Consider the following 27,477-nt stretch of genomic DNA (forward strand, 5'->3'; position numbering starts at 1 on the left):
TCTATCGCTGCTCTCTGTGATATGTCACCTAGTCCTCTGTGTGTGTGACAGGATAATCTATCCCTGCTCTCTGTGATATGTCACCTAGTCCCCTGTGTGTGTGACAGGATAATCTATCGCTGCTCTCTGTGATATGTCACCTAGTCCTCTGTGTGTGTGACAGGATAATCTATCGCTGCTCTCTGTGATATGTCACCTAGTCCTCTGTGTGTGTGACAGGATAATCTATCGCTGCTCTCTGTGATATGTCACCTAGTCCTCTGTGTGTGTGACAGGATAATCTATCGCTGCTCTCTGTGATATGTTACCTAGTCCTCTGTGTGTGTGACAGGATAATCTATCGCTGCTCTCTGTGATATGTCACCTAGTCCCCTGTGTGTGTGACAGGATAATCTATCGCTGCTCTCTGTGATATGTCACCTAGTCCTCTGTGTGTGTGACAGGATAATCTATCGCTGCTCTCTGTGATATGTCACCTAGTCCTCTGTGTGTGTGACAGGATAATCTATCCCTGCTCTCTGTGATATGTCACCTAGTCCTCTGTGTGTGTGACAGGATAATCTATCGCTGCTCTCTGTGATATGTCACCTAGTCCTCTGTGTGTGTGACAGGATAATCTATCGCTGCTCTCTGTGATATGTCACCTAGTCCTCTGTGTGTGTGACAGGATAATCTATCGCTGCTCTCTGTGATATGTCACCTAGTCCTCTGTGTGTGTGACAGGGATAATCTATCGCTACTCTCTGTGATATGTCACCTAGTCCCCTGTGTGTGTGACAGGATAATCTATCACTGCTCTCTATGATATGTCACCTAGTCCTCTGTGTGTGTGACAGGGATAATCTATCGCTACTCTCTGTGATATGTCACCTAGTCCTCTGTGTGTGTGACAGGATAATCTATCGCTACTCTCTGTGATATGTCACCTAGTCCTCTGTGTGTGTGACAGGATAATCTATCGCTGCTCTCTGTGATATGTCACCTAGTCCCCTGTGTGTGTGACAGGATAATCTATCGCTGCTCTCTGTGATATGTCACCTAGTCCTCTGTGTGTGTGACAGGATAATCTATCGCTGCTCTCTGTGATATGTCACCTAGTCCCTCTGTGTGTGTGACAGGATAATCTATCGCTGCTCTCTGTGATATGTCACCTAGTCCTCTGTGTGTGTGACAGGATAATCTATCGCTGCTCTCTGTGATATGTCACCTAGTCCTCTGTGTGTGTGACAGGATAATCTATCGCTGCTCTCTGTGATATGTCACCTAGTCCTCTGTGTGTGTGACAGGGATAATCTATCGCTGCTCTCTGTGATATGTCACCTAGTCCCCTGTGTGTGTGACAGGATAATCTATCGCTGCTCTCTGTGATATGTCACCTAGTCCCCTGTGTGTGTGACAGGATAATCTATCCCTGCTCTCTGTGATATGTCACCTAGTCCTCTGTGTGTGTGACAGGATAATCTATCGCTGCTCTCTGTGATATGTCACCTAGTCCTCTGTGTATTTGACAGGATAATCTATCGCTGCTCTCTGTGATATGTCACCTAGTCCTCTGTGTGTGTGACAGGCATAATCTATCGCTGCTCTCTGTGATATGTCACCTAGTCCTCTGTGTGTGTGACAGGATAATCTATCGATGCTCTCTGTGATATGTCACCTAGTCCTCTGTGTGTGTGACAGGATAATCTATCACTGCTCTCTGTGATATGTCACCTAGTCCTCTGTGTGTGTGACAGGGATAATCTATCGCTGCTCTCTGTGATATGTCACCTAGTCCTCTGTGTGTGTGACAGGATAATCTATCGCTGCTCTCTGTGATATGTCACCTAGTCCTCTGTGTGTGTGACAGGGATAATCTATCGCTGCTTTCTGTGATATGTCACCTAGTCCTCTGTGTGTGTGACAGGGATAATCTATCGCTGCTCTCTGTGATATGTCACCTAGTCCCCTGTGTGTGTGACAGGATAATCTATCGCTGCTCTCTGTGATATGTCACCTAGTCCTCTGTGTGTGTGACAGGGATAATCTATCGCTGCTCTCTGTGATATGTCACCTAGTCCTCTGTGTGTGTGACAGGGATAATCTATCGCTGCTCTCTGTGATATGTCACCTAGTCCTCTGTGTGTGTGACAGGATAATCTATCACTGCTCTCTGTGATATGTCACCTAGTCCTCTGTGTGTGTGACAGGATAATCTATCGCTGCTCTCTGTGATATGTCACCTAGTCCTCTGTGTGTGTGACAGGATAATCTATCGCTGCTCTCTGTGATATGTCACCTAGTCCCCTGTGTGTGTGACAGGATAATCTATCGCTACTTTCTGTGATATGTCACCTAGTCCCCTGTGTGTGTGACAGGATAATCTATCGCTGCTCTCTGTGATATGTCACCTAGTCCTCTGTGTGTGTGACAGGATAATCTATCGCTGCTCTCTGTGATATGTCACCTAGTCCTCTGTGTGTGTGACAGGATAATCTATCGCTGCTCTCTGTGATATGTCACCTAGTCCTCTGTGTGTGTGACAGGATAATCTATCGCTGCTCTCTGTGATATGTCACCTAGTCCCCTGTGTGTGTGACAGGGATAATCTATCGCTGCTCTCTGTGATATGTCACCTAGTCCTCTGTGTGTGTGACAGGGATAATCTATCGCTGCTCTCTGTGATATGTCACCTAGTCGCCTGTGTGTGTGACAGGATAATCTATCGCTGCTCTCTGTGATATGTCACCTAGTCCTCTGTGTGTGTGACAGGATAATCTATCGCTGCTCTCTGTGATATGTCACCTAGTCCCCTGTGTGTGTGACAGGATAATCTATCGCTACTCTCTGTGATATGTCACCTAGTGCCTTGTGTGTGTGACAGGATAATCTATCGCTGCTCTCTGTGATATGTCACCTAGTCCTCTGTGTGTGTGACAGGATAATCTATCGCTGCTCTCTGTGATATGTCACCTAGTCCCCTGTGTGTGTGACAGGATAATCTATCGCTGCTCTCTGTGATATGTCACCTAGTCCCCTGTGTGTGTGACAGGATAATCTATCGCTGCTCTCTGTGATATGTCACCTAGTCCCCTGTGTGTGTGACAGGATAATCTATCCCTGCTTTCTGTGATATGTCACCTAGTCCTCTGTGTGTGTGACAGGAAAATCTATCGCTGCTCTCTGTGATATGTCACCTAGTCCCCTGTGTGTGTGACAGGATAATCTATCGCTGCTCTCTGTGATATGTCACCTAGTCCTCTGTGTGTGTGACAGGATAATCTATCACTGCTCTCTGTGATATGTCACCTAGTCCTCTGTGTGTGTGACAGGATAATCTATCGCTGCTCTCTGTGATATGTCACCTAGTCCTCTGTGTGTGTGTGACAGGATAATCTATCGCTGCTCTCTGTGATATGTCACCTAGTCCTCTGTGTGTGTGACAGGATAATCTATCGCTGCTCTCTGTGATATGTCACCTAGTCCCCTGTGTGTGTGACAGGATAATCTATCGCTGCTCTCTGTGATATGTCACCTAGTCCTCTGTGTGTGTGACAGGATAATCTATCGGTGCTCTCTGTGATATGTCACCTAGTCCTCTGTGTGTGACAGGATAATCTATCGCTGCTCTCTGTGATATGTCACCTAGTCCTCTGTGTGTGTGACAGGATAATCTATCGCTGCTCTCTGTGATATGTCACCTAGTCCCCTGTGTGTGTGACAGGATAATCTATCGCTGCTCTCTGTGATATGTCACCTAGTCCTCTGTGTGTGTGACAGGATAATCTATCGCTGCTCTCTGTGATATGTCACCTAGTCCTCTGTGTGTGTGACAGGATAATCTATCGCTGCTCTCTGTGATATGTCACCTAGTCCTCTGTGTGTGTGACAGGATAATCTATCGCTGCTCTCTGTGATATGTCACCTAGTCCCCTGTGTGTGTGACAGGATAATCTATCGCTACTCTCTGTGATATGTCACCTAGTCCCCTGTGTGTGTGACAGGATAATCTATCCCTGCTCTCTGTGATATGTCACCTAGTCCTCTGTGTGTGTGACAGGATAATCTATCGCTGCTCTCTGTGATATGTCACCTAGTCCCCTGTGTGTGTGACAGGATAATCTATCGCTGCTCTCTGTGATATGTCACCTAGTCCTCTGTGTGTGTGACAGGATAATCTATCGCTGCTCTCTGTGATATGTCACCTAGTCCCCTGTGTGTGTGACAGGATAATCTATCGCTGCTCTCTGTGATATGTCACCTAGTCCTCTGTATGTGTGACAGGATAATCTATCGCTGCTCTCTGTGATATGTCACCTAGTCCCCTGTGTGTGTTTGTGTGACAGGATAATCTATCGCTGCTCTCTGTGATATGTCACCTAGTCCCCTGTGTGTGTGACAGGATAATCTATCGCTGCTCTCTGTGATATGTCACCTAGTCCTCTGTGTGTGTGACAGGATAATCTATCGCTGCTCTCTGTGATATGTCACCTAGTCCTCTGTGTGTGTGACAGGATAATCTATCGCTGCTCTCTGTGATATGTCACCTAGTCCTCTGTGTGTGTGACGGGATAATCTATTGCTGCTCTCTGTGATATGTCACCTAGTCCTCTGTGTGTGTGACAGGATAATCTATCGCTGCTCTCTGTGATATGTCACCTTGTCCTCTGTGTGTGTGACAGGATAATCAATCGCTACTCTCTGTGATATGTCACCTAGTCGTCTGTGTGTGTGACAGGGATAATCTATCGCTGCTCTCTGATATGTCACCTAGTCCTCTGTGTGTGTGACAGGGATAATCTATCGCTGCTCTCTGTGATATGTCACCTAGTCCTCTGTGTGTGTGACAGGATAATCTATCGCTGCTCTCTGTGATATGTCACCTAGTCCTCTGTGTGTGTGACAGGGATAATCTATCGCTGCTCTCTGTGATATGTCACCTAGTCCCCTGTGTGTGTGACAGGCATAATCTATCGCTGCTCTCTGTGATATGTCACCTAGTCCTCTGTGTGTGTGACAGGTATAATCTATCGCTGCTCTCTGTGATATGTCACCTAGTCCTCTGTGTGTGTGACAGGTATAATCTATCGCTACTCTCTGTGATATGTCACCTAGTCCTCTGTGTGTGTGACAGGATAATCTATCGCTGCTCTCTGTGATATGTCACCTAGTCCTCTGTGTGTGTGACAGGGATAATCTATCGCTGCTCTCTGTGATATGTCACCTAGTCCTCTGTGTGTGTGACAGGGATAATCTATCGCTGCTCTCTTTGATATGTCACCTAGTCCCCTGTGTGTGTGACAGGGATAATCTATCGCTGCTCTCTGTGATATGTCACCTAGTCCTCTGTGTGTGTGACAGGATAATCTATCGCTGCTCTCTGTGATATGTCACCTAGTCCTCTGTGTGTGTGACAGGATAATCTATCGCTGCTCTCTGTGATATGTCACCTAGTCCCCTGTGTGTGTGACAGGATAATCTATCGCTGCTCTCTGTGATATGTCACCTAGTCCTCTGTGTGTGTGACAGGATAATCTATCGCTGCTCTCTGTGATATGTCACCTAGTCCTCTGTGTGTGTGACAGGATAATCTATCGCTACTCTCTGTGATATGTCACCTAGTCCTCTGTGTGTGTGACAGGGATAATCTATCGCTGCTCTCTGTGATATGTCACCTAGTCCTCTGTGTGTGTGACAGGATAATCTATCGCTGCTCTCTCTGATATGTCACCTAGTCCTCTGTGTGTGTGACAGGATAATCTATCGCTGCTCTCTGTGATATGTCACCTAGTCCTCTGTGTGTGTGACAGGATAATCTATCGCTGCTCTCTGTGATATGTCACCTAGTCCTGTGTGTGTGTGACGGGGATAATCTATCGCTGCTCTCTGTGATATGTCACCTAGTCCTGTGTGTGTGTGACGGGGATAATCTATCGCTGCTCTCTGTGATATGTCACCTAGTCCTCTGTGTGTGTGTGACAGGATAATCTATCGCTGCTCTCTGTGATATGTCACCTAGTCCTCTGTGTGTGTGACAGGATAATCTATCGCTGCTCTCTGTGATATGTCACCTAGTTCTCTGTGTGTGTGACAGGATAATCTATCGCTGCTCTCTGTGATATGTCACCTAGTCCTCTGTGTGTGTGACAGGGATAATCTATCGCTACTCTCTGTGATATGTCACCTAGTCCTCTGTGTGTATGACAGGGATAATCTATCGCTGCTCTCTGTGATATGTCACCTAGTCCTCTGTGTGTGTGACAGGATAATCTATCGCTGCTCTCTGTGATATGTCACCTAGTCCTCTGTGTGTGTGACAAGGATAATCTATCGCTACTCTCTGTGATATGTCACCTAGTCCTCTGTGTGTGTGACAGGATAATCTATCGCTGCTCTCTGTGATATGTCACCTAGTCCTCTGTGTGTGTGACAGGATAATCTATCCCTGCTCTCTGTGATATGTCACCTAGTCCCCTGTGTGTGTGACAGGATAATCTATCGCTGCTCTCTGTGATATGTCACCTAGTCCTCTGTGTGTGTGACAGGATAATCTATCGCTGCTCTCTGTGATATGTCACCTAGTCCTCTGTGTGTGTGTGACAGGATAATCTATCGCTGCTCTCTGTGATATGTCACCTAGTCCCCTGTGTGTGTGACAGGATAATCTATCGCTGCTCTCTGTGATATGTCACCTAGTCCTCTGTGTGTGTGACAGGATAATCTATCGCTGCTCTCTGTGATATGTCACCTAGTCCTCTGTGTGTGTGACAGGATAATCTATCCCTGCTCTCTGTGATATGTCACCTAGTCCTCTGTGTGTGTGACAGGATAATCTATCGCTGCTCTCTGTGATATGTCACCTAGTCCTCTGTGTGTGTGACAGGATAATCTATCGCTGCTCTCTGTGATATGTCACCTAGTCCTCTGTGTGTGTGACAGGATAATCTATCGCTGCTCTCTGTGATATGTCACCTAGTCCTCTGTGTGTGTGACAGGGATAATCTATCGCTACTCTCTGTGATATGTCACCTAGTCCCCTGTGTGTGTGACAGGATAATCTATCACTGCTCTCTATGATATGTCACCTAGTCCTCTGTGTGTGTGACAGGGATAATCTATCGCTACTCTCTGTGATATGTCACCTAGTCCTCTGTGTGTGTGACAGGATAATCTATCGCTACTCTCTGTGATATGTCACCTAGTCCTCTGTGTGTGTGACAGGATAATCTATCGCTGCTCTCTGTGATATGTCACCTAGTCCCCTGTGTGTGTGACAGGATAATCTATCGCTACTCTCTGTGATATGTCACCTAGTCCTCTGTGTGTGTGACAGGATAATCTATCGCTGCTCTCTGTGATATGTCACCTAGTCCTCTGTGTGTGTGACAGGATAATCTATCGCTGCTCTCTGTGATATGTCACCTAGTCCCCTGTGTGTGTGACAGGGTAATCTATCGCTACTCTCTGTGATATGTCACCTAGTCCTCTGTGTGTGTGACAGGATAATCTATCGCTGCTCTCTGTGATATGTCACCTAGTCCTCTGTGTGTGTGACAGGATAATCTATCGCTGCTCTCTGTGATATGTCACCTAGTCCTCTGTGTGTGAGAGATAGATAGATAGATAGATAGATAGATAGATAGATAGATAGATAGATAGATACATAGATAGATAGATAGATAAATAAGGCACTATATACATAAACAGTTTATTTTACTTTATAATGCTAATTCTCCTTATCTGAACAGAATGCTCCTGTGAGAAGATCCCAAAACCGGAGTGTGATCTGGTGAGTACCCCAAATCTTTCTGGTAAAGGGGAACTCCCCCTACATGAGATAATACCCTGTCGCTGCCCTCTCTGTAATCCCCTCTTACATAGGAGGGGGCGGCTGTCTGCTACTCAGCTTTATCATTGTAACGTGTATGGTCCTTGTACCCATGACCTAACACTCCCTCCCTCAGTATCACCGGGGTTCTCTGTGGCAGGATTTTGGCAGAGTTCCCCATCATCTAATTTCTGATACAAGCATAATCGTAGTGTTTCTGTTTAGTGATGTCATCTAATTGTGTATTATCAGTAGGAAAGCAGTCCAGGGGGTATATTTACTAAGATTTGTGTTTCTGACGATTTGGTGGGAGTTTGATTTCGAATTTTATCGGACGTATTTTTCTGCAACTTTTTGTAATCATTTTCGGGAATTTACTAAGCTGCCGAGTTTTAGTTTTTCATATTTTCCGATGTCAGTGCTATTCGTATTGTCGGGCAGTGTTTCACGAGAGTGATGAGTAAAACACTGCCGGACAAACACAATGAAGCCCGGCTGGATCAGTGAGATCCGTGCAGGGCTTCATTGTGTACAGTATTAAAAGAGTTAAAATCATTAAAAAAGATTGCGTGGGGTCCCCCCTCCTAAGCATAACCAGCCTCGGGCTCTTTGAGCCGGTCCTGGTTGTTTAAATACCGGGGAAAAATTGACTGGGGTCCCCCCGTATTTAGACAACCAGCACCGGGCTCTTGGTCAACCACGAAGTTAATTGGGGTCACCCACAAGAGTGACCCCAATTAACCCCGCGGTTAACCACAGACCGCAAAGTTCCCATCATAGCCTAGAATGGAGGACAGCTATCCTCCATTCTAGCTGGTGCACTACTCCTGATTGGCTGTGCGCTACTAGCCTGTCAATCAGGACAGCATGGCGGTCCCTGATTGGCTGCTGGAATCTCCAGTGACAGGAGTCTTGGGGGTACCGGCATTCGGGGAAAGGGGTTCCATATGTAAACATGGAACCCTTTTAGTGGCGTGGACCGGATTTTCGATTTTTTATTTTTTGCAAGGCCTTAGATTACTTCAGGAAAGTAGAGGACAGATCATCACTGGATAATGGCCCTCATTCCGAGTTGTTCGCTCGCAAGCTGCTTTTAGCAGTTTTGCACACGCTAAGCCGCCGCCTACTGGGAGTGAAATTTAGCATAGTAAAATTGCGAACGAAAGATTAGCAGAATTGCGAATAGACCCTTCTTAGCAGTTTCTGAGTAGCTCCAGACTTACTCGGCAACTGCGATCAGTTCAGTCAGTTTCGTTCCTGGTTTGACGTCACAAACACTCCCAGCGTTCGCCCAGACACTCCCCCGTTTCTTCAGACACTCCCGCGTTTTTCCCAGAAACGGCAGCGTTTTTTCACACACACCCATAAAACGGCCAGTTTCCGCCCCCAAAAATACCCACTTCCTGTCAATCACATTACGATCACCAGAACGAAGAAAAAACCTCATAATGCCGTGAGTAAAATTCCTAACTGCATAGCAAATTTACTTGGCGCAGTCGCAGTGCGAACATTGCGCATGCGCAATTAGCGGAAAATCGCTGCGATGCGAAGAAAATTACCGAGCGAACAACTCGGAATGACCACCAATAGGTGAGTATATTGGAATTTGGGATTTACAGGTACACGATTGGATGCTACTGGAGAAGGGGACGTGATTGGGCAGTGTGGAATGTAGGTAAGCATGTATGAGTGTTTACGTTTGTTTTAATAAATTAGTACTGTCACGGTGTGTGTGCCTTGTTTTTATATGGATATTTCTTTTATTGTAGAACTACAGGTACCAGCAGGCCCGTTATTTCCCCGCATGCTGGTACTTGTGGTTCTCCAAGTACCAGTAAGCGGGGGATGCTTGCTGGGACTTGTAGTTCTAAAACAAAAGACAATATTTTTTTTTTTACACACTAAAAGGCTATCAGTCTTTGCACCCACTGCCCAGGGGTACAGGGGACAGCCTCGGGCTTCACCCCTGGCCCTTGGGTGCCTGGAGGGGGGGACCCCTTGATTTAAGGGGTTCCCACTCCTCCAGGGTACCTCGGCAGGGGTGACTAGTTGGGGGGGGGGGGGTAATGCCACGGCCGCTGGGACCAGTATAAAAGTGCCCCCCGGCTGTGGCATTATCTTCTCTGCTAGTGGAGCCCAGTGCTGTTTTTAAAAATACGGGGGACCCCTACGTCTTTTGTCCCCCACATTTTTGGAACCAGGGCCATCCCTGGTTGTCTACATACGTGGGACCCCAGTCATTTTTTCCCCTGTATGTAAACAACCAGGACCGGCTCAAAGAGCCCGAGGCTGGTTATGCTTAGGAGGGGGGACCCCACGCAATCTTTTTTTTATGATTTTATCTCTTTTAATACTGTACACAATGAAGCCCTGCACGGATCTCACTGATCCAGCCGGGCTTCATTGTGTTATGTCCGGCAGTGTTTTACTCATCAATCCCGTAAAGCACTGCCCGACAATACGAATAGCATTGACATCGGAAAATACGAAAAACGGACACTCAGCAGCTTAGTAAATTCCCGAAAATGAATACAGAAAGTTGCAGAAAAATACATCTGATAAAATTTGAGATCAAACTACCTCCAAATTGGCAGAAACACGAATCTTTTACCCCCCTGTGTGTATCTTCACACTCTTACTATCCATGGGGGTAATTCCAAGTTGATCGCAGCAGGTAATTTTTTAGCAGTTGGGCAAAACCATGTGCACTGCAGGGGGGGCAGATATAACATGTGCAGAGAGAGTTAGATTTGGGTGTGGTGTGTTCAATCTGCAATCTAATTTGCAGTGTAACAATAAAGCAGCCAGTATTTACCCTGCAAAGAAACACTACAACCCACCCAAATCTAACTCTCCCTGCAAATGTTATATCTGCCCCCCCCCCCTGCAGTGCACATGGTTTTGCCCAACTGCTAAAAAATTTCCTGCTGCGATCAACTTGGAATTACCCCCCATGTTCTGTACCAGAAGTGTGACTGCAGCAGCACATCATCGCACTTACTACACACACATCTTGCATGTGACTGCGGCAGCACAACATCACACATACTACGCACACGTCCTGCGTGTGACTGCGGCAGCACAACATCACACATACTACGCACACATCCTGCGTGTGACTGCGGCAGCACAACATCACACATACTACGCACACGTCCTGCGTGTGACTGCGGCAGCACAACATCACACATACTACGCACACGTCTTGCGTGTGACTGGGGCAGCACATACATCATACATACTACACACTTCCTGCGTGTGACTGCGGCAGCACATACATAACACATCCTGCGTGTGACTATGGCAGCACAACACCACACATACTACACACACATCCTGCGTGTGACTGCGGCAGCACATACACACTGTGCTGCCACAGTAACACGCAGGACGTGTGTGTAGTATGTGTGATGTATGTGGTGCCGTAGTCACACGCAGGATGTGTGTGTAGTATGTGTGGTGTTGTGCTGCCATAGTCACATGCAGGATAACACATACTACACACACATCCTGCGTGTCACTGCGGTAACACATACATTACACATACTACACACACATCCTGCCTGTGACTGCGGCAGCACATACATCACACATACTACTCTACACACGTCTTACGTGTCACTGTGGCAGAACATCACAGCACATACATCACACATACTACACACACATCCTGTGTGTGACTGAGGCAGAACTTACATCATAAATACTACACACACATCCTGCATGTGATTGTGGCTGTACAACATCACTCATACTACGCACACATCATGCGTGTGACTGTGGGAGCACATACATCACACATACTATGCACACATCCTGCGTGTGACTGTGGCAGCACATACATCACACATACTATGCACACATCCCACGTGTCACTGCGGCAGCGCAACATCACACATACTGCACACACGTCATGCGTGTGACTGTGGGAGCACATACATCACACATACTATGCACACATCCTGCGTGTGACTGTGGCAGCACATACATCACACATACTATGCACACATCCCACGTGTCACTGCGGCAGCGCAACATCACACATACTGCACACACGTCATGCGTGTGACAGCGGCAGCACATACATCATACATACTACACCCACATCCTGCATGTGACTTAGGCAGCAAATACATCATACATACTACACACACGTCCTGCATGTGATTGTGGCTGTACAACATCACTCATACTACGCACACATCCCACGTGTCACTGCGGCAGCGCAACATCACACATACTGCACACACGTCCTGCGTGTCACTGCGGCAGCACATACATCACACGTACTACACACACATCCTGCGTGTGACTGAGGCAGCACATACATCATACATACTACACACACATCCTGCATGTGACTGCGGCAGCACATACATCATACATTCTGCACACACATCCTGCGTGTCACTGCGGCAGCACATACATCATACATACTACACACACATCCTGCGTGTCACTGCGGCAGCACATACATCATACATACTACACACACATCCTGCGTGTGACTGATCCAGCACATACATCATACATACTACACACACATCCTGCGTGTCACTGCGGCAGCACATACATCATACATACTACACACACATCCTGCGTGTCACTGCGGCAGCACATACATCACACGTACTACACACACATCCTGCGTGTGACTGCGGCAGCACATACATCATACATACTACACACACATCCTGCGTGTGACTGATCCAGCACATACATCATACATACTACACACACATCCTGCGTGTCACTGCGGCAGCACATACATCATACATACTACACACACATCCTGCGTGTCACTGCGGCAGCACATACATCACACGTACTACACACACATCCTGCATGTGACTGTGGCAGCACATACATCATACATACTACACACACATCCTGCATGTGACTGATCCAGCACATACATCATACATACTACACACACATCCTGCGTGTCACTGCGGCAGCACATACATCATACATACTACACACACATCCTGCGTGTCACTGCGGCAGCACATACATCATACATACTACACACACATCCTGCGTGTCACTGCGGCAGCACATACATCACACGTACTACACACACATCCTGCGTGTGACTGAGGCAGCACATACATCATACATACTACACACACATCCTGCGTGTGACTGATCCAGCACATACATCATACATACTACACACACATCCTGCGTGTCACTGCGGCAGCACATACATCATACATACTACACACACATCCTGCGTGTGACTGAGGCAGCACATACATCATACATACTACACACACATCCTGCGTGTGACTGATCCAGCACATACATCATACATACTACACACACATCCTGCGTGTCACTGCGGCAGCACATACATCACACGTACTACACACACATCCTGCATGTGACTGAGGCAGCACATACATCATACATACTACGCACACATCCTGCGTGTGACTGCGGCAGCACATACATCATACATACTGCACACACATCCTGCGTGTGACTGAGGCAGCACATACATCATACATACTACACACACATCCTGCGTGTGACTGAGGCAGCACATACATCATACATACTACACACACGTCCTGCGTGTGACTGCGGCAGCACATACATCATACATACTACACACACATCCTGCATGTGACTGAGCCAGCACATACATCATACATACTACACACACGTCCTGCGTGTGACTGAGGCAGCACATACATCATACATACTACACACACATCCTGCGTGTCACTGCGGCAGCACATACATCATACATACTACACACACATCCTGCGTGTGACTGAGGCAGCACATACATCATACATACTACACACACGTCCTGCGTGTGACTGCGGCTGTCTATTATTACATGTGCACTAGAGACTGTCAGACGTAGTAATAGATCAGGTAAAGCCAATACGGGGGATGTAATGAATGTAGAAGTTAGAAAGTGACTTACATGGAATTATTCATTTACGACTCCTCTCTGAAAAACTTGTGTTTGTTTTATGTCAGGGAGAAAAGTTACTAATTGATGAGGAATTCCGGCTCTCGACAGCTAACCCCTGTAACTGCACCGTATATAAGTGTGGTAAGTCCTCAGGAACGTGACTCCCTAACTCAGAGGCATCACTATATAGCAGCCCAGGGAATGGGGAATGTACATACCAAGTGGGCGTCTTATATTAAGCAGGTGTCTGATAGATAATGCGGTGCTGCTACAGGTGCGTCCGCATACTACATCCAGCCTCCGTACGCCATGCAGCGCGAGATGCCTGGCGGGAGTGAGCCAGCAGGTCCCGTCCATCTCTGCCACCGTCAAGCGGCTTTTTTTGGTGGAAATGCATTTTAGTCACAACGCAATGCGGCTGCGATGCACAAGGAGACTGTGCTGAATAATGTGATACATGACACTTGTATATATTGTGCGTGACTGAGTCTGTATACGGAGCAGTACATAACTTGTATTGGGAAAAAGCTGCGGCTGCTACATTGTAGCACTCCCTGTACACAGTCAGAGACTCAGTCGCACACACAGATGTAGAAATGTCATGTATCACATTAACCAGCACAGTCTCCCGGTGCGTCCTAGTCACATGGTGTTGTGACTGAGACACCATTTTTGGCAAAAAAGACGCCCAACGCTAGAAGAGTCTCATGCGACCTGGTGTGCCAAGAGAGGCTGCTTGGCGTGACTGCAGCAAAGATGTATGAGGACACAGCTGTATATGACACATGAGGAAAGTAACCCAGTGATCATATATATGAGGTTGCAGTTCCTGGGAGATGTCCGGGTATGAAGGCCAGCACTGTGTAATGGAGACTGGTGGCAGCCAGCCATGCCCTGAGTCCAGGACAACACTGTGCGGGCCGGAGGGGGGTCTCATTCAGAAATGTAGTAACTCGCTCTGGGTTCCTGCTATCACTGGAGAAAATCTCCCAAGAACCAGCATCAGATTTTACATTGAGGGAACTTTTCTGCTTCTATAATAGGACTGCTTGACCTGGATGCAGGCTATGGGGTATATTCAATTGAAGTCGAAAGCTGCCGTCTGTCGAAAAGACGGCAGTTTTCGACTTTTTAAGGTCGAATCGTGATTCGACCTATTCAATATAACCCAAAATTTTTCGACAAGTCGATGAATTCGACTTGTCGAAAAGCACATGGATCGGCGGAATATCTGCCGATCCACCCTTTTCGACCATCTCAGTCCAACATAAAAAAATGTCGGACTGAGATGTGGGACCCAGAGGAGGAGATGGGGGAGAGCTGCGGGGAGACGGGGGACAGTCGCGAGCATACAGGGGAGATCAGCGCTACAGCACAGCGCTGCAGGAGGATGTCACTCAGCCGCGCCACTCACGACAGCGTCCACCCGGCTTCAGCAAGTGAGGTCACGCTTGCTGGAGCCGGATGGACACTGCCGTGAGGTCGGGCGGCTGTGTGACATCCTCCTCCAGCGCTACTGTAGCGCTAATCTCCGGCGGCTGTCCCCGCTGGTCTCCCCGTGGCTCCCCCCCCCCCCCCCCCCCTTCCTCCTCCTCTGGGTCCCTCATCTCAATTTGAATTGAGATGAGATTTGAATAGGGGTTGTCGGATCCATTCCGACAAATGCATGTCGGAATGGATCCGACGCTAATTGAATTAGTTGGTGGCTGTACAGCAGGCATGTCAAACCCGTGGCCCTCCAGCTGTTGTGAAACTACAAGTCCCAGCATGCTTTGCTGGCATACCTTCCAGTAATCGGCTGGTAAAGCATGCTGGGACTTGTAGTTTCAAAACAGCTGGAGGGCCACAAGTTTGACATGCCTGCTGTACAGTATTAGGGTAACAGTGATTGGTGACTGGTCAGTATCAGAGTATTAATGATCATTAAGTGTAAAGTACCATAGTATTAATGATCAGGACTGGACAGTATCAGGGTAATAATGGTCAGTGATGGGACAGTCACATGGTTTCAGTGATAAGTGGCTGGACACTGAGGTTATCAATGACCAGTGAGTCAATAATGGGAATCTGGGCAGTATCAGGGTAATAGTGATCTGCTAGAGGTGTGTCTGTGGCTCACGTGGGCAGGTGTGCTTGCTGTTGATCGTGGCTGCCCCTCTTGGCTAGTCACTCAGTGTGAGTACTGCATTCTCCTTTCTGAGTTTATAGGATATTGATGCTCGGTCCCTGGACAGTAACAAGGTGCCTATCAGTGGATGAATAGTATCATGGTATCGAAGATTGGAAACAGGACACTATGAGGGCATTAGCTAATAGAAACTCGGGATCGGACTGGCCCACAGGGGTTCAGGGGAAACACCCAATGGGCCCCACTACTTGAGGGCCCACCCCCTCCTGGAGGGCACAGTGCACAGCCTAGAACCTGATCATAGTGCACAGTGTGGAACCATAGTCCTGTGCATTATAATGTTACAGTATCCTGCACAGGACTGTGGTGTATTTCAAGACTCTGTGGAGGCTGGCCACACCCCTAAGTATGGGCCCCTGTCAGTGCATTCCCCGGGGGGGCCCTTCTTGCCCCAGTCCGACACTGTAGAAACTGCACAGTATTAGGGCATTTATGGCAATGTCATCTTATTCTGCAGAAATAAAACTCATCCCTCATTGTGATCACTTCTGTATCCTGACCTCTGGGTGCACTTAATAATGTGTTGTGCAGAGGTCACAGAGAATATCCCCAGACATACACTGTGTACGTGACATGAACCTTTCATGGGTACTATGCATTGTAATAAACATGGATCGATATAATAGCATCATGCATTGTGGCCCAAATGTATCAAGCCTTAATAAGTGATAAAGTGGAGACGGATAAAGGGCCTAATTCAGACCTGATTATAGCCCTGCAGAATTTTGCAGGGCTACGACCAGGCACACTGACATGCGGGGGGACACCCAGCACAGGGCTAGTCCGCTCCACATGTCAGGTTCCAACGCCCCCCCCCCCCCCCCCCGCAGAAGTACAAAAGCACCACACAGCGGCGATGCTTTTGTACTTCACAAGTAGCTCCCGACCAGCGCAGCTTTTGCGTGCTGGCCGGGAGCTACACGTCACTGCCCAGGTCGCAACGGCAGACGTCACGCAGCCGCTGTGGCCTGCCCCCCTGCACGGTCCGGCCACGCCTGCGCTGGCCGGAGCGCGCCCACAAAAAGGCGGCCAAACACCGCCGTGCTGCCCTCTCCCGCCCAGCAACTGCCTCTGCCTGTCAATCAGGCAGAGGCGATCGCTAGGCAATGACAGCCTTTGGCTGTCAGCCATGCACCAGCACACTGCGTCGCCAGTGCATGCGCACTTCTGACTCGATCGCTACGCCGCAATAAACGGCAGCGAGCGATCAGGTCAGAATGACCCTCAAACAGTGATAAAGTACCAGCCAATCAGCTTCCTAACTGCCATGTCACAGGCTGTGTTTGAAAAATGACAGGAGCTGATTGGCTGGTCATTTATCGCTCTTTATCCGTCTCCACTTTATCACTTTTTAAGGCTTAATACATTTGGGCCTGTGTCCCTTCTTGCTGAATAAAACAGGAGTACTCCCCTATCTGTAACCACCAGGTTCTATATCTAGATGTATTGTCGTTATTATATTATCTGTCCACTGGGGGCACTCTTTCACCAGAGTCTATAGATGGAATTAGGGTGGATCGAATTATATAGAAAACCAGGTTCTCTGTGCAAATAACTGATGTTTTTACAGAATTCTAAAAAGATAAAGTGAATATAATCTGCTTCAGAGTATATTTTTGTTATAATTGTGCCAGTATAATAGAAACCCCCCCCCCTCCTTCCCCTAATGAGAGGAACAGTTGTTACTCTATGATCACTTAGAATCCTGACAACGTGTTTCTCTGCTGTCTCAGTAAAGGACACCGTGTGTCTGAGTAAGGAGCGCGGTATCCTGAGGCCGGGACAGACCATTGTGGAGCATACACCCCAGGGCGTCTGTCACTCATCGCACTGTACGTCTGTCATAGACCCGGTTACCAGGTATCACCAGATCAACGTCACCTCCCTGAACTGTGCCGCCAAGTGCCAGCCGGTAAGAGGGTCCTCAATTCTGATAATAGGAAATGTATTTTCATTTATAAAGTAACTGTGTGTTTAAGATGTTACACACCACATAAAATGCAGGTGGAGCCATCTTCATCTTGGCCTTTAATAGGATTAATTGAGCCAGGTCAGTCGGACTTAATCCCCTGCTGTATTGTTCTCTCTGTATTGTATTGCAGCTGAGAACAGTAGATGAAGGATTTATGCTAATAAACCATGGTGCACCTAGGTGCAGCAGAGAAGGCAAAATGAACGTAGCTCCATCTGTATGTTTGAATAAACCACTTTCTGGTCCAGCACCTGACAAGTAAAAGTACAGTAACATTCTTAAACAAAATAATTAGTCCAAATGTACAGTACTGATGGAATACATGTTACCTGCTTAATCGTGGGGTGGATCTGCATGGTGTAGCTATTCGTAGAGTGTCCACTAGGGAGGCCAATCCCGGGATTTAGGCCCCAAAATGGCCGAGATTCAATCCCGGGATTGGAAGCTCCAATCCCGGGGATTGAGGAATCAGCGTTGAGCGTCCTCAGGACGCTCAGACGCTGCCCAGCTTCCTGCTCCCAGCTCCCCCGCGCAGCGTGACCTGTGACTGTGAGGTCACGCTGCGCTGTCAGCAGCTGCAGGGCTGGTAGGTACGGCGGTCTTCACCCGCCGTCTCCTCCCGGCTCCCCCTGCACTCACCCGCCACCTGCTTCCGGCTCTCCCTGCACTCAAACGCTGCCTCCTCCCGCGTGCAGCCAGCTCCCTCTGCATTCACTCGCCGCAGGTTTGTAAGTGTATTTATGTCTGCGGGGCGGGGCGTGGGGGACGGCCGTACACAGTTGAAAGCCAATCCCGTGTATCCCGGGAATTCCGAGATTGACCATTTTTCAGTCCCGATACGCGGGATTGAAAAAATGGCCCGGGATTGGCGTCCCTAGTGTCCACGTATAGTTCCACAGAGAGAAGATGAAACAGCGGTACAGGGTGAAGCCAAGTTCCACTTCTAGACCAGATAGCGCTGCCTTGTACAGCTGGACGCAGTCTATATGGAGAATTTCGCTCCAGGGCTTATGAATGGGCCAGGAGGAGATGGGGTAGTGCCATAGGTGATTAACTGGTATAAGTCTCCCAGAGGGTGTGCAAATAGGGCAACCATACGTGTTTCGTTGAACAAGTCAACTTCATCAGAGGTTCACTTGGAGTATTATTAGAAATAATATATTCTATTCTATAGACCAGTCACTGGTGGAAATGAAGAGGGAACCATTACATAGACCTGTACAGTATTTCACAGTATCCACCAGAAATATTGCAGTCCATCAGTCTTTGTGTAGCAACAGACGCAACAGTATCTGGCTGGGGCCCTTCTCAAACTGTTGTCTCCTAGTCTGTATATCAGATTCTGGGGTTTAGAGATATTTCTCATACTTTTATATTTCTAATTCATGAATGACAGGATTTCATTATTTTGTACTCTTTGGGGGAGATTCAAATGTTTGAAAAGTCGGTTGGGTGTCTGTTTTTTCCTGTCTGTTAGATAGGAAAAAACAGACTCCCAACCGACTTTTCAAACATTTGAATCTCCCCCTTTATGTTTTAATTAAAAAAATCTCATGTTGCTTCTCAGAACCAGATGTATGAACCACCAAGAGAGGTGAGCAGGTGCTGCGGGCACTGCCGCAACGTGTCCTGCATCCAGACCCTGCTGAATGGTACAGTCCTCACTCACAGGGTACGTTATACTGTTACATGGTTCCACTAGTGATCTGAATGCATTACTGTCCATCTAACTCACTCAAGGGCTATGTTACATTGTTGAACTAGTGATCTAAGGGAACGTTACATTGTTACACTAGTGATCTGAATGCTCTATTGTCCTTTACTAACTCACAAGATATGTTACATTGTTACCACAGAAGAACTTACCAATGGTCTGTAATAAAATGCACTATAAATGTTCTTCCCTGAGTCACTCACAGGACACGTTACACAAGAAATCTGTAATAGAATACACTAATAATGTCATTCACTGACTCACAGGATACGTTACACAAGTAATCTGTAATAGATTACACTATTAATATCATTCACTGACTCACTGGATACTTTACACAAGTGATCTGTAATAGAATGCACTATTAATGTCATTCACTGACTCACTGGATACTTTACACAAGTAATCTGTAATAGATTACACTATTAATATCATTCACTGAGTCACAGGATATGTTACACATGTAATCTGTAATAGAATGCACTATTAATATCATTCACTGAGCCACAGGATATGTTACACATGTAATCTGTAATAGAATGCACTATTAATATCATTCACTGAGTCACAGGATATGTTACACATGTAATCTGTAATAGATTACACTATTAATATCATTCACTGAGTCACAGGATATGTTACACATGTAATCTGTAATAGAATGCACTATTAATATCATTCATTCACTGACTCACAGCATATGTTAAATGAGTGATCTGTAACAGAATGCACTATCAATGTCATTCACTGACTCACTGGATACTTTACACAAGTGATCTGTAAAAGAATGCACTATTAATGTCATACACTGACTCAATCACAGGATACGTTACACAAGTGATCTGTAATAGAATGCACTATTAATGTCATACACTGACTCACTCACAGGATACGTTACACAAGTAATCTGTAGCAGAATGCACTATTAATGTCATAGACTGACTCACAGCATATGTTACACAAGTGATCTGTAATAGATTGCACTATTTTTCATGTCATTCACTGACTCACAGTATATGTTACACGAGTGATCTGTAATAGAATACATTATTAATGTAATTAACTGACTCACTCACAGGATACATTACACAAGTGATCTGTAATAGATTACACTTAATGTAATTCACTGACTCACAGGATACGTTACACGAGTGATCTATAATAGAATGCACTATTAATGTCATTCACTGACTTACTCACAGGATACGTTACACAAGTGATCTGTAATAGATTACACCTAATGTAATTCACTGACTCACAGGATACGTTACACGAGTTATCTGTAATAGATTGCACTATTAATGTCATACACTGACTCGCAGGATACGTTACACATGTAATCTGTAATAGATTGCACTATTAATGTAATTCACTGACTCACAGGATACGTTACACGAGTTATCTGTAATAGATTGCACTATTAATGTAATTCACTGACTCACAGGATACGTTACATGAGTGATCTGTAATAGATTGCACTATTAATGTAATTCACTGACTCACAGGATACGTTACATGAGTGATCTGTAATAGATTGCACTATTAATGTAATTCACTGACTCACAGGATATGTTACACGAGTGATCTGTAATAGAATATTAATGTCATTCACTGACTTACTCACAGGATACATTACACAAGTGATCTGTAATAGATTACACTATTAATGTCATACACTGACTCACAGGATACGTTACACATGTAATCTGTAATAGATTGCACTATTAATGTCATTCACTGACTCACAGGATACGTTACACGAGTTATCTGTAATAGATTGCACTATTAATGTAATTCACTGACTCACAGGATATGTCACACGAGTGATCTGTAATAGAATATTAATGTCATTCACTGACTCACAGGATATGTTACATGAGTGATCTGTAATAGAATATTAATGTTATTCACTGAGTCACTCATAGGATACTCAAACAAGTGATCTGTAATAGAATTCCCCATACACTTCTAATTCCCTCTCTGACTGCTCCTCACCTCTGAAACGCCAAACCTTCTATGTAGCTAGCACTGTTCTAATCCTGACTACACTTACACCTGTAATCAGTGCACATTTAGCACTCTTAGGGGTATATTTACTATGGTGTGGGTTTTTAGAAGTGGAGATGTTGCCCTTAGCAACCAATCAGATTCCACTTATTTATCTAGCACCTTTTAGAATATAATAGCTTGAATCTGAATGGTTGCTACGGGCAACATCACCACTTCTAAAAACCCGCACCTTAGTTAATATACCCCTTATAGACAGAAGGGCAGATGGTTTCCAATTTTGCAATCCGGTGGTTGATAAGAGATTGGTGTGCAATTGGTCTATACTTCCCTTACACTGTACCGAGGAAGGAGGGAGAGGAGTCTCCATACACAACAGTTCCTGTTTATATTGTGTATTCTATGTTCTTTTTCACCTTTTATGTAGCCCGGTACTTCCTGGATCTCTAAGTGTGTCAGATATGACTGCACAAACACAGCAGTAGGACCAGTGTTAGTCACATCAGCCATCAACTGCCCCCCATTTAATGAGACAGAATGTGTGAAGGTCAGTGTTTGTTCCTAACATAGTATACAGCTCATTACTAACTCGCGCTTAGCCAGACTGGGAGAGGCTGACTGTAACCACGTTTCATGCAATCTGGTAAAATCCGTGGCAAACTCGGGGAAGACGATTCATTTGCTCCAATTAATGTGGCTGAAGTGTATACAATTCAGAGAAGGGCTGTAAACATTGGCCGGGGGTAGGTGAAAGAGGGGGGGTTGTGCAACTCAGGAACCCATCCTACCACGGTACAGACTTGTGTGTGTATATAGTAACAGGGATTAAGGAAAGGAGTAGAGGGGTAGCAATACAACCATGGTGACTCAGCCTTTATAGTCTACATAAGGCTTGGGCTGGCCCAGATCAGGAGGCTGTATATGATCTTTGTTGTGACTATACACGGCTGGGTGTGACACACGGGTATCCCAGCCCTTCTCTGTGCAATAATATAGCTATGTGATATAAGAGCCCCATTGGTCCCCTCACCAGTCCTCCCCTATGTGCATAGCTGCAGCTGTTCCTGTGCAGTAATCTGGATGTATATTCCGTATGTGATCTTCTAATCTGCAATCCTAGTTGGGCATTAAAGGGAAACTATCATACGAGACAGTTACATTATGCAGAGTAGAACCGCAATGGGCACGAGTCATGAACCATTACTGCTGTTTCTGCTGACTGAGGTCTCGTATGAATGCGCTCCTATAAGGCGTATGTCATATTGATGGGCGTTCGATGTGAATGCTCAGAAAATCTGTAACCCCTTGGTGAGTAGTCGGTCTGTACGCACCTTCTATTAAGGTGAGCGCAGATTGATGACTTATTCATAGCGGTCGCCCATGTGGAGAGAGAGAGAGAGAGAGAGAAGTCACCAAGGGGTTTAGCAAATACTCATTTTTTTATTTTTATTATTTGACCATTTTCAGCATGTGGAAAGTACTCTTAGAGGCATATCCAATCAAAAGCAAAATAAAAAAAATTCCCGCGGCACAAAGTTTTTCCTGTTCGGTTGGCTTCGAGAAATTCACTAGGGCCAGTTTCTATAGCAATTAATGCAGCTTTTCTCTCTCAGCCCCAGAGCAGGTGCAAAATTGAGAAAAATCCCTATGTTAAGGTAAAAATGTCAGGACTTGGGGGGTCATTCCAAGTTGATCGCTCGCTAGCTGTTTGTAGCAGCCATGCAAACGCTATGCCGCCGCCCTCTGGGAGTGTATTTTAGCTTAGCAGAAGTGCATACGAAAGGATCGCACAGCGGCTCCAAATAAAAATTGTGCAGCTTCAGAGTAGCTTCAGACCTACTCAGCGCTTGCGATCGCTTCAGACTGTTCAGTTCCTGTTTTGATGTCACGAACACGCCCTGCGTTCTCCCAGCCACGCCTGCGTTTTTCCTGGCATGCCTGCGTTTTTCCGAACACTCCCTGGAAGCGGTCAGTTGACACCCAGAAACGCCCACTTCATGTCAATCACTCTGCGGCCAGCAGTGCGACTGAAAAGCTTCGCTAGACCTTGTGTGAAACTACATCGGCTGTTGTGAAAGTATGTTGCCCGTGCACATTGTGCTGCATACGCATGCGCAGAAGTGCAGTTTTTTTGCATCATCGCTGCGCAGCAAACATTTTCAACTAGCGATCAACTCGGAATGACCCCCTTGGTTCTGAACCTCTGGTACACCTCCCTAGTACTAATCAGTCAGTTGGAAGTTTTCAGATTGCTTAATTGGGAAATATGAAAAAATTGGTCTCAAATTACCCCAATATTTTAATGCACCCCAAATTTACCTAAATTATTTCTTTAAATGACAATATATATTTTTGTATCATTTTTTGTACAACTTTTTACTAAAATGTTTAAGGCCCACAAATTGCCCCCAAATCGTTTCATACTATTAGTTATTATTTAAATGAAAAAAAAAGGGTATTTGATCATTAACTTTTTTTTTTAATGCACAAAGCAGCCATTTGAAGCATTTTAAAAGTACAAAGTATTTGTCTTTGGGACAATAAAAAACAAAACCCTCCATACTGTTATCCAATATTTATTTACATTTTATTAGGGTACCAAAAACCCTAATGCACCCCCCCACTACCGCCCCCCCCCCCCCCCTCACCCTCAGTCCCCAAAAAAAACCATTGAAAATCTTCTGCGAACATTTGCCAGAAAAAAACTTGTGAGCAATTTCCTTCTATTGGATAATGCGGCAATTGGGAGCACGTATAGGAATGGGAAAGTGGTCTCAATATCCGTGTTCATTATCCCGCAGGAAATATCGCAGCCAATTGGATATGCCCCTTAGTGTGAAACACTGCGGAAACCTGAGTAAATGAAGCCTGATGGTTATACAACTCCATCATATTCACATAGCTACACTGAAGGCAACTGTAACTGCAGAGGCTGGCGGGACATTTGGGAGTGTGTGAGCTCAGATCTCACTTGGCGCAGTCAGCAACTTTCACTTATTTCCAACAGTGACAGCAAAACCATCCATGGTGAAATGTAAAACATGTGCTGTGTGCACTATTATAAGAGCCCGTATACCCCGCATAGATATAATCACTATTATATGAGCCTGTACACTCTGCATAGATACATTCACTGTTATGTGAGTCCGGATACCCTGCATAGATACATTTCTTGATGATAGTTTCCTTTTAACAATACTAAGCTGCTAAATATGTGAATTGTGCTTTATTAGTAGTATTCTTTTTTATATCGCCGCTATAATCATGTCAGTTTGTGCTTCACTAGTATGCTGGTGCATTGTAGCTGCATGGGGCAGTTGTGTATTCTTATTCCGCTGTGTTCTGGGGTCGCTGAAACGTAACTGCTTTAAATAATGAATAATGATCAGATCCACAGGTGAAATATATCACGGACGTATCACCCGGCAGAAACGGTAATGGGTGTGGGCTGACATTTGTTCTATAGAAGCTGATAAACAGTTGACTGAGTATATAGAATGAGCTATATTATTTATTGAAAATAAGTGCTCCAAAAGGTGGCCTATTGTATAGGGCCGTGTCCTGGTATAATCCAGGCAATATACAGATAAATCACTCTACACCTGGTGATAGAGTCCCGAAAGTAGAAGACAAAATATGTCCTGACACTTCTTCATCTGTATATTTAGTTGTACACATTTTAAGATATCTGCAATTTAAAATCCAGAATAAAGCTGGATACACACTATAAGATTATCTGTCCAATCTTTCTGGTTGGAATGAAAATCTGGTTAGAAAATGGTTATGGGGGGAACTGCGCAGATTAGAAAATTGTAGTGAATAAGTGATAATAGTCGTCTGAAAAAACTGATAACGGTCAATGAAATTACTTCATAATTGGGTAACCATGCACCTGGAGACTTTTTATTGTCTATAAGGTGTATATAGGTTAACCAACAGTGGTGCTCCCCTGAGTCAAAAATGTATTAGAGTAAACACAAAAAGAGCAGGAAGACAGTAGACTCTTGTTGGGGAGCACTCAGTTTCAGACGCACAGATGTATATCATAAAAATCTGTTAAGATCATAAGAATTTTTATTAATTTGCTATTAATAATATGAAGTTCCAATTTTGCCAGTATGTGCGAATTAGTAAAAATAAATTAAATATAATAAATAGCCTAGGCTATGATAAACACTCAGCCGGATTCCTCGTGCTGTAATTGGTGTAATACCAGAGTGTACTCAATAAAGTGGTATCTTTATATTGGAAAAATTATGTATTTGTATGACCATCATTTATTCATAAGAAATTTTAGAAAAAGGTTATTGCAGGAAGTTGAATCATAGGTCATAAATCCGAAGAAAAATATCTCATTGGTCTATAGTGCTCCCTGTTGGTAACAAGTGGATCTAACATGCAGCAATGAGTTGCAGTACCAGGGTGTTCCAAGGTGGTCTCCCATCCAAGTACTGACCTGGCCCTCCACTGCTTGGCTTCCAGGATCAGATGAGATTGGTCATCTCCAGTGGGGTATGCCCGCAATATGCTGCACTTAGCCCTCTCGTCTGAACAGACAGTGATAGCACACCCAGATAATTGGTAAAAAGGTGAAAATATGTTGTCACTCGATTTAAACAATAAAGGGGAGAAGAGGAGGGGATCCACTTATGAAAGAAAATAATTTGTGTAGTAATTTAAAACAGGAAAGTATCTTCACATATATATTAATAATCACACATAAAAGTGCAGGGGGTATTAATATATACCCTACACAAGTGGTGAAGAAACACACTGACTTGGATTAATGTTAGATACCACATAAGTATAATGAATCATGTATAGAGTTTCCATGTAGCTGGAGTTAAAGCAATCCTCCAGTCAAATGCTATATACAGCAATTCATATGCCAAAAAATATATACAGTTATAGCTGGAGCTGATGTAATCTTCCAATCAATGATATATACATCTGTGCGTCTGAAACTGAGTGCTCCCCAACAAGAGTCTACTGTCTTCCTGCTCTTTTTGTGTTTACTGGAATGAAAATCTGGTAAACACTGGAAAACAGTTTATCCAATTTATCTGAACAACTGTTTTTGTCCATTTTTGGGATATTGGGAGTGAATGGTCGTTTGCTCCCATACTGTACATTAACAGATTGTCCAGACGAGACTACAATAGTTTGGACTATGGATTTGACTTGTTATCTACAATGCACTCTTATTGAAGCTACAGTACAACCCAATGTTTGGCATGTGGCTGTAGCCTCCGTTTTATTGTCCTCAATTTAAATGGATGGTGGACAGCTGCTCAGCCAATCCCAAACAGCCAGTGTGGGAAAAGGCCTGTAATTGGCTGAGCAGTTGTATTTCTGTCATTGATCAAATTACCATCATCCTGGCACCCACGGCCCCACAGGCGTCTGGAAGACCCCTGGTTCTATTCAACAAGGGTTGGCTGCTTCAAGGAGGAAGGGGATTCCCCATTCCACACCAAGAGACTCCTACCGTGTGCTGATCAGATTGGAGCTCTGTGGATAGCAGGACGTCACTGTGCAGGTGTCCCTGTTATAGTGTGTCCCAGCCCAGGCTGCTTAATGCCTTAGCATGGCTAACGGGGATGAAGTTGTGTGACCGGCGGGATCGCGGTCGGGATCCCGCCGGTCACTATACCGACGCCGGAATCCCAATCTCTGCCCAGCCCGACAGGGACTATTCCCACTTGTCCATGATACACATAGAGTGGGAATAGAACCTGTGGCAAACCACTGAGCCCGCAGGGGGCTTCCTTGTGCCCCCCGCTCCCGGCAATCTGGGGACTGGGATCCCAGGTTCGGTATGGTGACCTCTGAGATTCCGGACGCCAGTTTCCCGATA

The 27,477-nt window shown here is 45.6% G+C and overlaps 1 protein-coding gene and 1 pseudogene across 1 annotated transcript in view; one reads left to right on the plus strand and one right to left on the minus strand.

Annotated features, from left to right (window-relative positions):
• Window positions 1-27,477, plus strand: part of OTOG (otogelin) — a 416,567-nt gene that overhangs the window by 384,287 nt on the left and 4,803 nt on the right. The window contains exons 48-52 of the mRNA XM_063944165.1: window positions 7,728-7,768; window positions 13,805-13,880; window positions 17,661-17,839; window positions 19,467-19,571; window positions 22,048-22,167. Of these exons, the coding sequence (XP_063800235.1) occupies window positions 7,728-7,768; window positions 13,805-13,880; window positions 17,661-17,839; window positions 19,467-19,571; window positions 22,048-22,167 (521 nt within the window). The remainder of the gene's footprint in view (window positions 1-7,727; window positions 7,769-13,804; window positions 13,881-17,660; window positions 17,840-19,466; window positions 19,572-22,047; window positions 22,168-27,477) is intronic.
• LOC134971435 (5S ribosomal RNA) lies at window positions 26,027-26,146 on the minus strand (annotated as a pseudogene).

Source organism: Pseudophryne corroboree, chromosome 11, assembly GCF_028390025.1.
Source record: "Pseudophryne corroboree isolate aPseCor3 chromosome 11, aPseCor3.hap2, whole genome shotgun sequence".
Classification (NCBI taxonomy): domain Eukaryota; kingdom Metazoa; phylum Chordata; class Amphibia; order Anura; family Myobatrachidae; genus Pseudophryne; species Pseudophryne corroboree.